At 45.5% G+C, this 13180-nt stretch overlaps 1 protein-coding gene across 3 annotated transcripts; it reads right to left on the bottom strand.

Annotated features, from left to right (window-relative positions):
• Positions 1 to 1018: 1018 nt before the first annotated feature.
• Positions 1019 to 7768, bottom strand: LOC106581898 (ribosomal RNA processing protein 1 homolog B). 3 transcript variants are annotated; one of them, XM_014164335.2, is made up of 16 exons: positions 7527 to 7768; positions 7106 to 7188; positions 6916 to 6973; positions 6663 to 6748; positions 6458 to 6519; positions 6206 to 6335; positions 5871 to 5935; positions 5479 to 5699; positions 5092 to 5308; positions 4954 to 4973; positions 4708 to 4845; positions 3934 to 3975; positions 2270 to 3753; positions 1836 to 2015; positions 1647 to 1713; positions 1019 to 1448 (listed from the first exon to the last, which is right to left on the bottom strand). In XM_014164335.2, exons 1-16 carry the CDS (start codon positions 7654 to 7656, stop codon positions 1255 to 1257), a joined length of 3177 nt encoding a protein of 1058 aa, XP_014019810.1. In that variant the 5' UTR covers positions 7657 to 7768; the 3' UTR covers positions 1019 to 1254. The 3 variants fall into 3 exon arrangements, with proteins under 3 accessions (XP_014019810.1, XP_014019811.1, XP_014019812.1); XM_014164336.2 differs by lacking the exon at positions 3934 to 3975 and having other exon boundaries at positions 7527 to 7760; XM_014164337.2 differs by lacking the exons at positions 6663 to 6748; positions 6916 to 6973; positions 7106 to 7188; positions 7527 to 7768 and having other exon boundaries at positions 6188 to 6335.
• Between the last annotated feature and the right edge of the window lie 5412 nt (positions 7769 to 13180).

A 13180-nucleotide genomic window follows, 5' to 3' on the forward strand; every position in this document is an offset into this window, starting at 1 on the left:
TTAATTGGGGGTAATGGGTAGAGCAGAATGGATTCAAATACATGGTTTACATGTATTTGATGCAATTCCATTTGTGCCAGCAAAGTTTGGTAAGATTTAGATACCAAATGTGCATACTGGCAATCCTTGATTATGGCAAACACATTTTGAAGGGAAATAAATGGGCAGAATTAATATCTTTGTTTTATTCAATAAAAACAAACTAGTGGCATCCAGGAAAATAGTCAAATTTTTTTGGGGGGGGTGACAATGGTTTCTGTGAGGATTTCAGTTTAACCCTGGGGTGCGTTTAACCCCAAGCCACCCTATTCTTTCTTCCCTGTAAGGTCTGCCTTCCTCTCAGCATTTGGCCAAGGCACATCTAATGCCATGCTTAATACAGTATTACAATTCTGACTGGGCCAATCACAGCAATAAACTTTTCAGTTTGTGCTAAGCTACATAAAAACAGGATTTGACCATGGGCTTTTGAATTGACCTTCAACTCAGAGACAAAAATGGAAATGAGGCAGCAGTTATTTGTTCAGAATCTTATAGCTGAATGTTTGATAGTATTCAACCTGTTTCATCAGATGAACTCATGAATTTAGAGTTGAATATTGTAGAACGGATCATCGATTTCCTGACGAACAGAACCTAGACAGGGCCTACAAGAGAAGGCTGAACAGTCTGGCTGGTCCCTCCAATCCCCTAACCAGTACATGTTGTTCAACCCTTCTCTATATCGTGGACATAAATTATTACCACAGAAATTCTTGGTACAGCGGTACACCGTCTGACCTACATCATTGTATAAATCAACTCTTCTCCACTTATGGTTTAAAATCCACATCCCTGCCTGCCAATCCAAACGTTCTGCTTGCCAATCAAACAACAATGCAAGTTGACAGATTGATAGCCTAGGTGTCAGTCCATTTCTGATTTACCCAACTTGTCATGTCTTGCCAAACAGCCAAAACTTTCCTTGCAGAAGTCTATGAATAAACGAGTTTAGCCGCTCACCGAGTCAGACACTAAAAGGAGGGAGTGGTCTTTATTTGAACACTTGCTTACCCACAGAACAGCAAAAGAAGATAGAAAATTAGAAATATTTCCACACTAAAAAAATAAGTGAATATCAATATCGCCCCAACGGAGGAATAACAGATTCTGTGGTGATTCAGTTCATAATTATATTTTACTAGTGGACAAACAGTGGGGTGGGACTGAGGGGGGGGGAAATGTCCTCAGTCTCACCAGTCTCCTCACTGACGACTAGAAAAAGTCAGCAGCAGTAGGGCGTTTGGGGGTGGCTTTCGGGGTGCTCTTGGTCTTCTTCTTGGTGATGTTGGTAAGAGAGGCCATTGGGGATTTCAGCACTCCGAACAGGGGTTTCTGCTGGGGATCAAATGGCACTCTGGACGACCCCTCTGGACTCACCAGCAGGCTGCGATCCGTCTTCCTAAATTCTGGGAATCATAAACGGGCAAAAACAAATAGGAAAGTCTCCTCAAAACTATGGAACATTGAACTGAAAATAAATGGAGGACACAGAAGCTAGATTATCAATGAACCATTGAACACGGGACAATAAAGTATATACATTGGAAAATAAGAGGTCTTGTCCGTTGTATGAGTAAATAAGGTGCTATCCAGCCCCCTCATACCAGCAGTTTTGTTTTTGTTAAGTCCGAAGGTAACCTTCTTGGATTCAGATTTTGGAGTCTGACACTTCTGTGAAAGAAAAGTATGAAATGGGATTACACATTTGTGAACAGATGTTAACAAGGACAGATGGTGATGAAGTAACTTGATGTAATAATAGGCATCTTCTGTGTTGAACCAGTGTTTAGTACCTTCTTGCTGGACAACGATGTGCTGGGGCTTCCCTTGGCTCTCTTGAAGAAGATGGGTGTAGGGATGGTGGCATGGTTCTGGAGCGTAATGAAGTCAGACTCCTCCCCTCCCTTAGCCTTCTTGAGCATCATCTTTTTTGTTTTCTTGGCGTTCACCGGTGTGGATGGCTCTTTGCTGTCCTGAGGAGAGAATGAAACGAAAAGCAATTTAACAAAAGTCAAAACAAATTTATAAACGAGAAACCTGTTCAATGGCTACAAGCACATAGCTAACTAGGTCACATCTGCTACACTTAAGCTAACTAAAAGGTTATGCATTTAGGAACTAACTTTCAAACATTTGAGTATTTGATTGAGAGGGACATCCATCAAATGTGGCAGGCTGATTCAAACTGGGCCTAGGAAGTGAAGTCAAATGTGAACTTAAAACTCACGTTGACTCTAGCAGCCTCTGCCTCAGCCTCCAGCTCCTCAGCCTCGACCTCTATCACTACCGGGATCTTCCTCTTCTTCACGGGAGTCTCCAGGTCAACCTTTGCGGGCTGCTCCTCTGCAATGCTCTCCTCCACTGCCGTGGTGTCTGGCTCCTGCTCCTCAGATACCGGTGCTGCCTTCTTTTTCTTCTTCTTGAGGGGAGCTGGTGTGGAAACCTCTACCAGCTCCGCCTCAGCGTCTACAAGTGTACGGTTCGAGTCTGCCGCAGTCTTGATTTTACCCTCGGCCTCCACGCTCTGTTCTTCAGCCTTGGCCGTCTTCTTTTTCTTCTTTTTGAGCAGGATTGGTGTAGCGACTTCTGCTGGCACCGTCTCAGCGACTACAAGTATGACGTCCGCTTCAGTTTCTGGCTGCATTTCACCCTCGACCTCCACACTCTCCTCTTCAGACTTGGCCGCCTTTAGTTTCTTCTTTTTCAGGAAAGTGGTGGCGATGTGGACGTCAGCTGGAGGCTCCTCAGCTGGAGTGGCCAGCGGTTTAGGGCCTGCTGGTGTCGTGTCTACTGGTGCTGAGTCTGTTTCAGCGACCTCTTCCTTTGTGCTCTCAAGACTCTGTTCAGCCTTCATCCTCCTAGTCTTCTTTAGTGGGGTGGCCATGATCTCTTCTACAGCATCTGGCTTCGTCTCAACCTCCTCTACGGTTGTCTGTTCCTCAGGCACCTGCTTGGTGCTCTTCCTCCTGCCCTTCCTCTTGGTTGTGCTGGTAGTAGCAGTCTCCGGGGCGCTCTCTGGCTCTGTAGCCCCCTCTCCGTCCTGGGTAGCAGGAGCAAGCTGGTCTTCTGTCTCCGTGGCTTTCACACTAGTCTCCGGCACATCTGTATTAGTCTCTGGTTCTGCTACCGCTTCCCCCTCCTCCTGTACAGGCGTTTTAGACTTCTTGGTCTTCTTTTTCTTCTTGGACGACGTGCTGTCTGGTACTGGTGTCTCGGATTGGGCCTTCTGTCCCATCTCCATGGCCGATGATAGACTCCCCACCACTACATCCTGTGGAGTTTCTGATTGGACCTCTGTCGCCACGGCAGTTACCTCTGTGGGAGTATCAGTGACCTTCATAGGAGAGGCATCCTCCTCCAGGATTGCCTCTAGCTTTACCCCAACATCGGTGCGCTCGGCTGTGGTAGAGGTTTCCTTCTTTACCCCCTTCTCTCCGGCCTCTACAGAGTCTATTGTGGCAGAGAGCTCCGTCTTTGCTTCTGTAGGTGCTGCCTTCTTAGCGTCTGTCGTTTCGCTCTCTGTTGTAGTAGTTGTGTCCGCCTGAGCCTTCACTTTCAACTCCTCCGTCACCCTGTTCTGCTCATCACTCTTCACTTCTCCCATGCTCCTCTTTTTCCTCGTGGTGGTGTCACCGGGTGTCTTTGCTGGTTTGCTCTTGTCCGATGCTGCACGCTGGTCTGACTTTCCTGGTTTTGAGTCATTTTTCTTGCCTGAAGTAGAAAATATGGAGAGAGCAATGATGTAAGAACTACACTGAACACAAATATGAACATAACATGTAAAGTGTTGGTCCCATGTTTCATGAGCTGAAATAAAAGAACACAGGCATTTTCCATATGCACGAAGTGCTTATTTCGCTCAGATTTTTGTGCACAAATGTGTTTACATACCTGTTAGTGAGCATTTCTCCTTTGCCAAGATAATCCATCCACCTGACAGGTGTGGCATATCAGTAAACTGATTAAACAGCATGATCATTACACAGGTGTATCTTGTGCTGGGGACAATAAAAAGCCACTAAAATGTGCAGTTGTGTCACACAACGCCACAGATGTCTCAAATTGAGGGAGCATGCAATTGGCATGCTGACAGCAAGAATGTCCACCAAAGCTGTTGTCAGATAATTGAATGTTCATTTCTTTACCATAAGCCACCTCCCAATACCATTTTAGACAATTCGGCAGTACGTCCAGCCGGCCTCACAACCACAGACCACGTGTAACCACGCCAGCCCAGGACCTCGACATCCAGCTTCTTTACCTGCAGGATCGTCTGAGACCAGCCATCCGGACAGCTGATGAAACTGAGGAGTATTTAGGTCTGTAATAAAGCCCTTTTGTGGGGAAAAACTCATTCTGACTGGCTGGGCCTGGCTCCCCTGTGGGTGGGCCCAGCTCCAAGTGGGTGGGCCTATCCCAGGCCCACCAATGGCTGTGCCCCTGCCCAGTCATGTGAAATCCATAGATTTGGGCCCAATTTATTTATTTCCTTATATGAACTGTAACTCAGTAAAATCTTTGAAATTGTTGCGTGTTCCGTTCATATTTTTGTTCAGTGTACATTCAATACTGGAAAAAATTATGAAGACGCTTAATATCTATGGCAATCACAGTAACAAAGACTTAAGGTGAAAGGTTAGTGTATAAATAGTGAGTTTGAGGTACCTTTACGTTTCTTGGGTGGTGAGCTCTCTTCTTCCTCCAGGGCCCTTCCCCTCTTCATCCTCTTTCTGCTGCCAAACATTTCATCGTCATCCTCATCCGTCGACACTTCCTCTGGGTACTCGTCCTGTGGGAAGACTCCTGAGAGAGCGAGAGGAAGACAAAAGGAAAAGAGCGACGTCAGCATCTTTGCACATCTATAATAGGGATACTCCGTGATTGAATAGTTATGACCATAAGGATTCCTACCATCACTGAGGTCCCGGAGACTGCAGGGGAACAAAACCGAAAAATAAGACTGCCAGTCAGAATACACAAGCTGAACCAAATTCTCTTAATCCGAGTTCATTTCAAGCTATTCTAATGTAAGTGTGTGCGTTTACTTACGTCTTGATGACTTTGTAGAGTCTCTGTCTGTTGTGGCTGGGGGTGTTGCTACGGCTGGCTAGCCCAAACAGCCTGTCCGCCAGGGCAGAGTAGTCAAATTGGAGAACAGGTCCGATCCCCCCGTCATCTGGTATCTCAGACTCCGAATCACTCTCCAGATGGAACATTTCATCTTCATCCTCAAGACCATCTTCATCTTCCTCAGTTGATACGGTGCCTAAAACCACAAAGGGAGGAGAGGACAAGACTTACAACATATTGAATATCTGGACATTTTTAATTAGAGGCCTTGTATCATTAATAAGACAATTCCGTATATCGCAATGTAGACTTGTGGAAGTCAAGCTAATTTCTCTACCAGTTAGTCCTCAGAATTTCAATGCCTACAGTTGGTCTGCTTTCCAGTGGTTTTCATGGGGGATTTCTTAACAGCTTTTTTAGGAGGCTCCTTTTTCTCTTCTTCTTCTTCAGAAGCCTGTCCCGAGTCAGACTCCTCAGACCCTCCACCTGTAGCATTCACCTCCTTCAGCAGGTCTTCAATGGCGAAGGGAGCCTGGTCCACGATGGCACTGAAGATGCTGCCGCAAATAGCCTTGAGCAGGATCCGACTGGGACAAAGGAAACAAAGGGAGGAGAAAAAGAGAAGGGGAATGCGCAGAGTGGGTTAAAACAGTCAAAGGGGGATGGCCATTTATTAGAAGAGGGTCATATATAAAGACAGTGCTATTACTCAAGTGGCTGTTGTCACCCCTCGCACAAAAGTTCCCTGTAATACTCACTCTTTGGTTTTGGATGCTGTTTTGCAGAATGGGTCGATAAACGTCAGGTTCTGAGCCGCTGTGAGCTGCAATCACAACCAAAGCCCTAAATCATTAAACTGTGGTGGAACCAATCTCAGCATGGAACTAGCTCACACACACACAATATGAATTCCTAAAACCCAACAAACCCTAACCATTATTATAACAGCCATATCGGTATCATACTTTCGTAATACCACGTCTCTACCTTCATAAACTGATTTATTGATCGATTTATTACCTCACAATTATTTTGCTAATTGTAGCAGCAAAACTAAATCTCGATCAGCACTTACAGTAACCATAGGTTATACCTCAGCTGAGCCAACTGCAGCCAGCTCGGTCGTGTAGAGGTCCAGTATGTGAAACTGCAACCCACAAGGGGCTCCGCTGGTGCTGTGGAGGATCTGAGCAGTCAGGAGCTCCAGAAACCTGGTCACTACACTGTAGAAAGACAAAACAAGTTATTTGAACATCACAGGGAGGATGCGTGCAAAAGGGCTTAAAGGGACATTACAGTTCAAAATCATAGTTTATTAGATGTTTAGGGTCAAAGAATCAGCCACCTGGTCTCCCATTCTTTCCTCTTCATCATTTCAAAAGAGTTCCTGAACACGAAACGAACCAGCTGTCACAGAGAAAGACAAAGAGACAGTTAACGATGTCATTTCTTCATGTCTAAATTATTTTCACAGTTTATTCTCCAACTATATGCGATGATTTATTGGGTAAGGAAAAGCTGATAACATTTTGATGGATGAATATACTGACCTGGAAAAACTTATCCATGCGAAGCCTGTCAATGCCAGTCCATTCTCTTTTGATGGTCTGCAGGAAAGTCTCCAGAAACAAAAACACTACAAATGGGATTAGAGTCAATTAAAAAAAAGAAACAAATCTCAAATTGGAGTACACTTTCTGTACAGTGTGTGTCAAAATTCTCCGAAAATGTGTTCACAGACCCATGGGAAATATTTTAAAAATGACAATGAATACATGGTAGCATCTTTTTATGAAGACTTACTACTCTGGACGTTTTGAAAGCTATGCATCAGGCCAGATATCTGATTCGACAACTCCTCCTGTGGGCAAAATTCCCATTAATGAATCTTCTCTTGGACCCTCAAATTGTCAAAGTTGCGTATCAACTCTAATGGTTTAACCTTTTTACATTAATTCACATAAGTTGGGTCAAAGCGTGGCACTGACGTTACCTGAAGAAGTGGCTTGTCCTGCATCCACAGGCAATAAAAGAGGCCCTTCCATAGTTTAAGTAACTCGTCGCCTGTGAAACCACCTAGAAAAAAAGGCAATCAGTGAAACAACTGGATAAATTACTAACGTTACTATAAAAGGAAGTTGGCAACTTTGTTGGTCGCATCGTTACTGGGCTTGTGCGACTTTTCTTTAATGTGTTCTACATCTTAAGACCTTCTACATAATTGTTTGTGCTAACGACAAGTTAACTATTGTATTGTTAAACCGTGAAATTCCGATGGTTTAACAAGCACAAACGAATCAAAGGGTTAAAAAACTAACAATACGAAGAGATGAGGCGGAATGCTGCGTATCCCTTCCACTGTTGTTAAAAGAGAAGTGCGTGGTCCAATTTCCCGGTAAGCCCGTTAGCCTTACCGTTGACTTTCTGTGACCTGACACTGATATATTTTCTTAGTTTCTTGATGGCCTTTGTCCGCATGGGCTTCTCGTTAGATGCCAATCTTTGAGCGAACTGGATCTCTGCTTCTTGTTGTATTGGCGCCATGTTCCCACTAATTCAAGTGGAAACACATTTCTCTGAGCTTTCCGCACGCGTTTTCCCTCGTCGCAGGATGATGACTTCACACTTAAAATAAATGGCCGCTATTCTGCATTTCATCACAAGGCGGCAATGTTCACTCAACTTTGACTTGTCATTTCTACCCTGGCAGAGTCCATGGAGGCTATTTATAATCACACCCAACCTTTTAATACTGAGAGAATTCCTCAGTGACATGCAAATCCCAGAACAGTAATTATGAGATAGACACTTAGGCTACTATAGTAACATCTTTATGATTGAAATAGACTGAACAAAAACATAAATGCAATTTCAAAGATTTTACAGTTCATATGAGGAAATCAGTCAATTGAAATCCATTAATAAGGCCCTAATCTATGGAATTTACATGACTGGGAATACAGATGTACATCTGTTGGTCACAGATACCTTTAAAAATTGGGCCGCACAATGGACCTCTGGATCGCATCACGGTATTTCTGTGCATTCAAATTGCCATAGATAAAATGCAGTTTTGTTCGTTGGCCGTAGCTTATGCCTACCCAAACCATAACCCCACCGCCACCATGGGGCACTCTCTTCACAATGTTGACATCAGCAAACCTAACATCAGCAAAGCGCTTGTTCACACAACGCCATACTCGTGGTCTGCGGTTATGAGGCCAGTTGGACATACTGTCAAATTCTGTAAAACCATTTTGGAGGCGGCTTATGGTGGAGAATTGAACATTCAATTATCTGGCAACAGCTCTGGTGGTGCGCTTTTGAGAACAGTGTTTTTCCCCTAATTGCATTTAGCCTTATAGCATACTGCCGTGCACGCATTACTGCCCCTAACACGGACGACACTGGGACACTGGGCCAATTGTACGTCGCCTCATGGTCCTCCCGGTCGTGGCTGGCTGCGACACAGAGGTATCGTATTTGAATACTGAAACAATGTTGCAAATGTCGGAGCAAGTTTTATACAAATCTCCGCTGTTGAAAACGAAATGTTAGTCTAAAAGAAATGTGAGGTATTGTGTAAATGCTTTTTATAGTGGAGATCAAGTTCATAAAGTGCCTGGCTTGGCTGATGAGACAGTGGATTGCGCAGTCACATGGAACAGAGTAAATCAGCTAAATCTATGACGTTAAAATGCCTGTGGTAACTTGTGGAATAGATGCCGGCAGGAATGCGGTTTTAACCAATCAGCATTCAGGATTAGACCCATCCGTTGTATAATTGGGCAATAAGGCCTGAGGAGGTGTGGTATATGGCCAATATACCATGGCTAAGGGCTGTTCTTAAGCACGAGGCAATGCGGAGTGCCTGGACACAGCCCTTAGCTGTGGTATATTGACCATATATCACAAACCCCCGAGGAGCCTTATTGCTATTATAAACTGGTTACCAATGTAATTAGAGCAGTAAAACTAAATGTTTTATCATTCCAATCAGAATTCAGGACTCAAACCTAGCACACTTTTACTCACACCAAGGTAAACCTGATCATCATCAAAATCATCTGATTCGACATCTTTAGCTACTCGTTTCTCTGTGAAACATTCCTCTTAAGTAAAAATTAAACCAACGGACTGCTGCCTCTTCTGTTTACAATTGTCATGACAAGAGGGGTTCGTTTAATCTTGCCCGGACACCATTGTAGGCGTGTTTTGCACTGGCTGAAAGTTGATTGCATTTGATTTGGAACTGGGCTGCCTCCAGAGCTCGAGTCATGTGCCCCGTTCAAAGCCCAAGGCGAAGTCGGCTCAAAATAAAAGTGAGGTAATTAAGAATGTGTAGTAATTAGAAGGATTCAGTGGCGTGTATTCATGGGTGCCAAGGGAACCCAGGCTTCCTCCAACAAAGTACAAAATAATGTATCTTTCATCTCTGTGTTTCATAAATGTTCTTCAATTTGCAAGAGGTTGAATGTATCAAACCGGAGAAAGCATCTGAGCGAGCAAAACAGCGCCCCTCTGTCTGTATGGGTAGGGAATTTATTTGATGCTGTCTGGTCAGAAAGAGTATGACATTGTTGCTGCCTCTAGCAGTGAATGCAAGGGAAGCCAAGTGAGCATTTGGCCTCCCTTGATAAAAAATAAAATAACAATAGCCAATCAGCATTGAGCTAAACTGAGTGAGCTGTGAATGGTCCTGGTGTACCAACAAAAAGTGTCAAAGGAAGACAAACGCCATGCTTGACAGGAAAAAATGTTTATTGTTGCATCTTGTTGTGTTGTTGACCTCTGGTGGCTAGCTAGGTAGCTAAAATTGTCCCTTTCCTAAATTAGCTATCGATGGAGATTGGTATTTGGACTTGTGGTTTTACTTAATTCTCCATATTGGCCAATGATTATAAAGACGATTCTGATCCAACCCTAAATTCATACATTCATTCTGCCCATGTAGCTAGATGTAGTATGCTAATGTTAACTACAGTAGCTGGCCTGGCGTATTATTTCCCATGAACGGAAGTTAGGCTAGCGAGCAAGTATTTTTGCCAGGTATTGTCACGCTCTGATCTGTTTCACCTGTCCTTGTTATTGTCTCCACCACCTCCAGGTGTCGCTTATTTTCCCCAGTGTATTTATCCCTGTGTTTCCTGTCTCTCTGTGCCAGTTCGTCTTGTATGTTTCCAAGTCAACCAGTGGGTTTTCCCGTTCTCCTGCTTTTTGCATTCTCCTTTTTCTAGTCCTCCCGGTTTTGACCCTTGCCTGTTTCTGGACTTTGTACCTGCCTGCCTGACCATTCCGCCTGCCTTGACCACGAGCCTGTCTGCCACTCTGTACCTCCTGGACTCTGATCTGGTTTTGACCTTTTTCCCTGTCCACGACCATTCTCTTGCCTACCCCTTTGGATTAATAAACATTGTAAGACTCCAACCATCTGCCTCCTGTGTCTGCATTTGGGTCTCGCTTTGTTTCTTGATAGTACGAACTGGCCATGACAGACCCAGCAGACTTGGACCAGCTCTGCCCATTTGTCTCCCTGCAGGGAGCCACCATATGAAGACATCAGGAGTTGCTACAGGGCCTTTTGGAAGGGCTCAGTTCCTTGACGGAACGCCACGACCGTGGGTAAAATGCTATCATGGAGCAAATCAGGGAGTTAGCTCAGAGACTACCTGCCACCTCTGGAAAAAACCCAATCACCCAGTAATTTTTTCCCCATCTGTGGTGAGTTTGTTCAGCCTATCCCGACTCCCTGTGAACCCCACTTACCTCCTCCAGAGTGATATTCGGGGAATCCTGGTACCTGCCAGGGTTTTCTTTCTCAGTGCTCGCTTATTTTCGAGCTACAGCCATCTTCGTTTTCTTCAGACCGATCGAAGATAGCGTATATAATTACGCTAATGTCGGGAAGGGCGCTCTCCTGGGCTACGGCAGTTTGGGAACAACAATCTGCCATTTGCGGTCATTTGGTTGAATTCATGACAGAGGTGAGAAAAGTTTTTGAGTCTCCGGTATCCGGGAGAAAGGCGGCCAGCAAACTGCTTGACTTAAGTCAAAACTCCCGTAGTGTGGCAAATTACGTGGTGGACTTTCACATGTTGGCCGCCGAGAGTGCCTGGAATCGGGAGTCTCTTTTCGGTACTTTTCTGCACAGATTATCTGAGGAGGTAAAGGATGAGCTAGCTGCTCGGGAACTGCCAGTGGATCTCGACTCTCTTATCGCCTTAACCATTAAAATTGATGGACGCCTAAGGGAACGCAAGAGTGAGAGGAGGTCTGCTCTCTGGCACACTCGTGCACCCGATATGGCGCGTTCACCTCCTATGGAATCCGGAAGTTTCCGAAGGCAGCTTTTCCGAGAGGAGTCGAAGTCTCTCGTGAATCTACGACGAGTGAGTTGGATACTCCTGAGCCTATGCAGTTGGGAAGAACTAGGCTATCAGTTTGGAAGCGCTCACAGAGGATAAATAATAACTGTTGTCTGTACTGTGGAGGGGCAGAACATTTTTATAGCTACCTGCTCTATTAGGAAACCCTTGTCTCTAGCGGGTACCAGTACTATAATGAGTCAGATTGGGAGTTCCCTAATTCCCATCACCCGCACACCCCTTTTTGCTCTTGTGCTGTGGGGAGACCAATCTTAGTCTCTCCGAGTGCTCATTGACTCTGGGGCTGATGAATGTCTTATGGATGCCACGATAGCTTCGGAGCTTGGTATTCCCACTCAGCCTCTCTCTGTGCCCATGGATACTAGGGCACTGGACGGCCACTCTATAGGGGAAGTCACCCATAGTACTGTGCCCGTTCAATTATGGCTTTCTGGTAACCACAGTGAGACCATACAGTTCCTCCTCATTGCATCTCCCCATGTTCCAGTTGTGTTGGGATTTTCCTTGCTACAAAAACACAATCCTGTGATTGACTGGACGACAAGCTCCATCCTGGGTTGGAGTCCTTTTTGCCATTCCCACTGCCTTCAAGCAGCACGGCCTTCCCCAAGTCGTCCTCCTCAGGATGTTAGCAAGACTGTGGATGTCTCTGCTATCCCCACAGAATACCATGACCTCCTGGAAGTGTTCAGTAAGGCACGTGCTACTTCCCTTCCCCACACCGTCCTTATGATTGTGCCATTGACCTTCTCCCATGCATTACACCACCTAGGGGTCGGTTGTATTCTCTGTCCGGACCAGAGACCAAAGCTATGGAGGAGTCTCTGGCCACTGGGGCTGTCTGTCCTACTGCATCTCCTGCTGGCGCAGAGTTTTTCTTCGTGGAGAATAAGGACAAGACCCTGCGCCTATGCATTGACTACCAGGGGCTTAATGATATCACTGTCAAAAATCGTTACCCTTACCTCTCCTCGGCGTTTGAACCTCCCCGGGGGCTACCATGTTTTCCAAGTTGGACCTTCGGAATGTCTACCACCTGGTTCGGATACGCAAGGGGGATGAGTGGAAGACAACATTCAACACAGCCAGTGGACATTATGAGTACCAGTTCATGCCATTTGGACTCGCCCACGCTGTCTTCCAGGCTTTGGTCAATGATGTGCTTCGGGACATACTAAACCGGTTTGTGTTTGTCTACCTGGATGACATCCAGTTTTTTTCCCGATCTGCCCAAGATCATGTCCTCCATGTCAGACAGGTCCTTCAGCTCCTCCTGGAGAACCAATTGTTCGTGAAAGCCGAGAAGTGTGAGTTCCACCGCTCTTCTATCACCTTTCTGGGATATGTCATTGCCGAGGGCAATGTTCAGATGGATCCTGGAAAGGTGAAAGCAGTGGTGGATTGGCCTCAACCAACATCCAGGGTGCAGTTGCAACGATTTCTTGGGTTTGCAAACTTCTACCGCCGTTTCATTCGGGATTACAGCACCCTGGCGGCCCCCTCTTGGCACTCACCTCCCCCAAGGTACCATTCAAATGATCTCCAGCTGTCAATAAAGCCTTTGTGGACCTGAAGCATCGGTTCACAACAGCACCCATCCTCATCCATCCGGACCCCTCGCGTCAATTTGTGGTGGAAGTGGATGTTTCGGATGTTGGAGTGGGGGCCATCCTGTCCCAGCG

This window comes from Salmo salar, chromosome ssa21, assembly GCF_905237065.1.
Source record: "Salmo salar chromosome ssa21, Ssal_v3.1, whole genome shotgun sequence".
Classification (NCBI taxonomy): domain Eukaryota; kingdom Metazoa; phylum Chordata; class Actinopteri; order Salmoniformes; family Salmonidae; genus Salmo; species Salmo salar.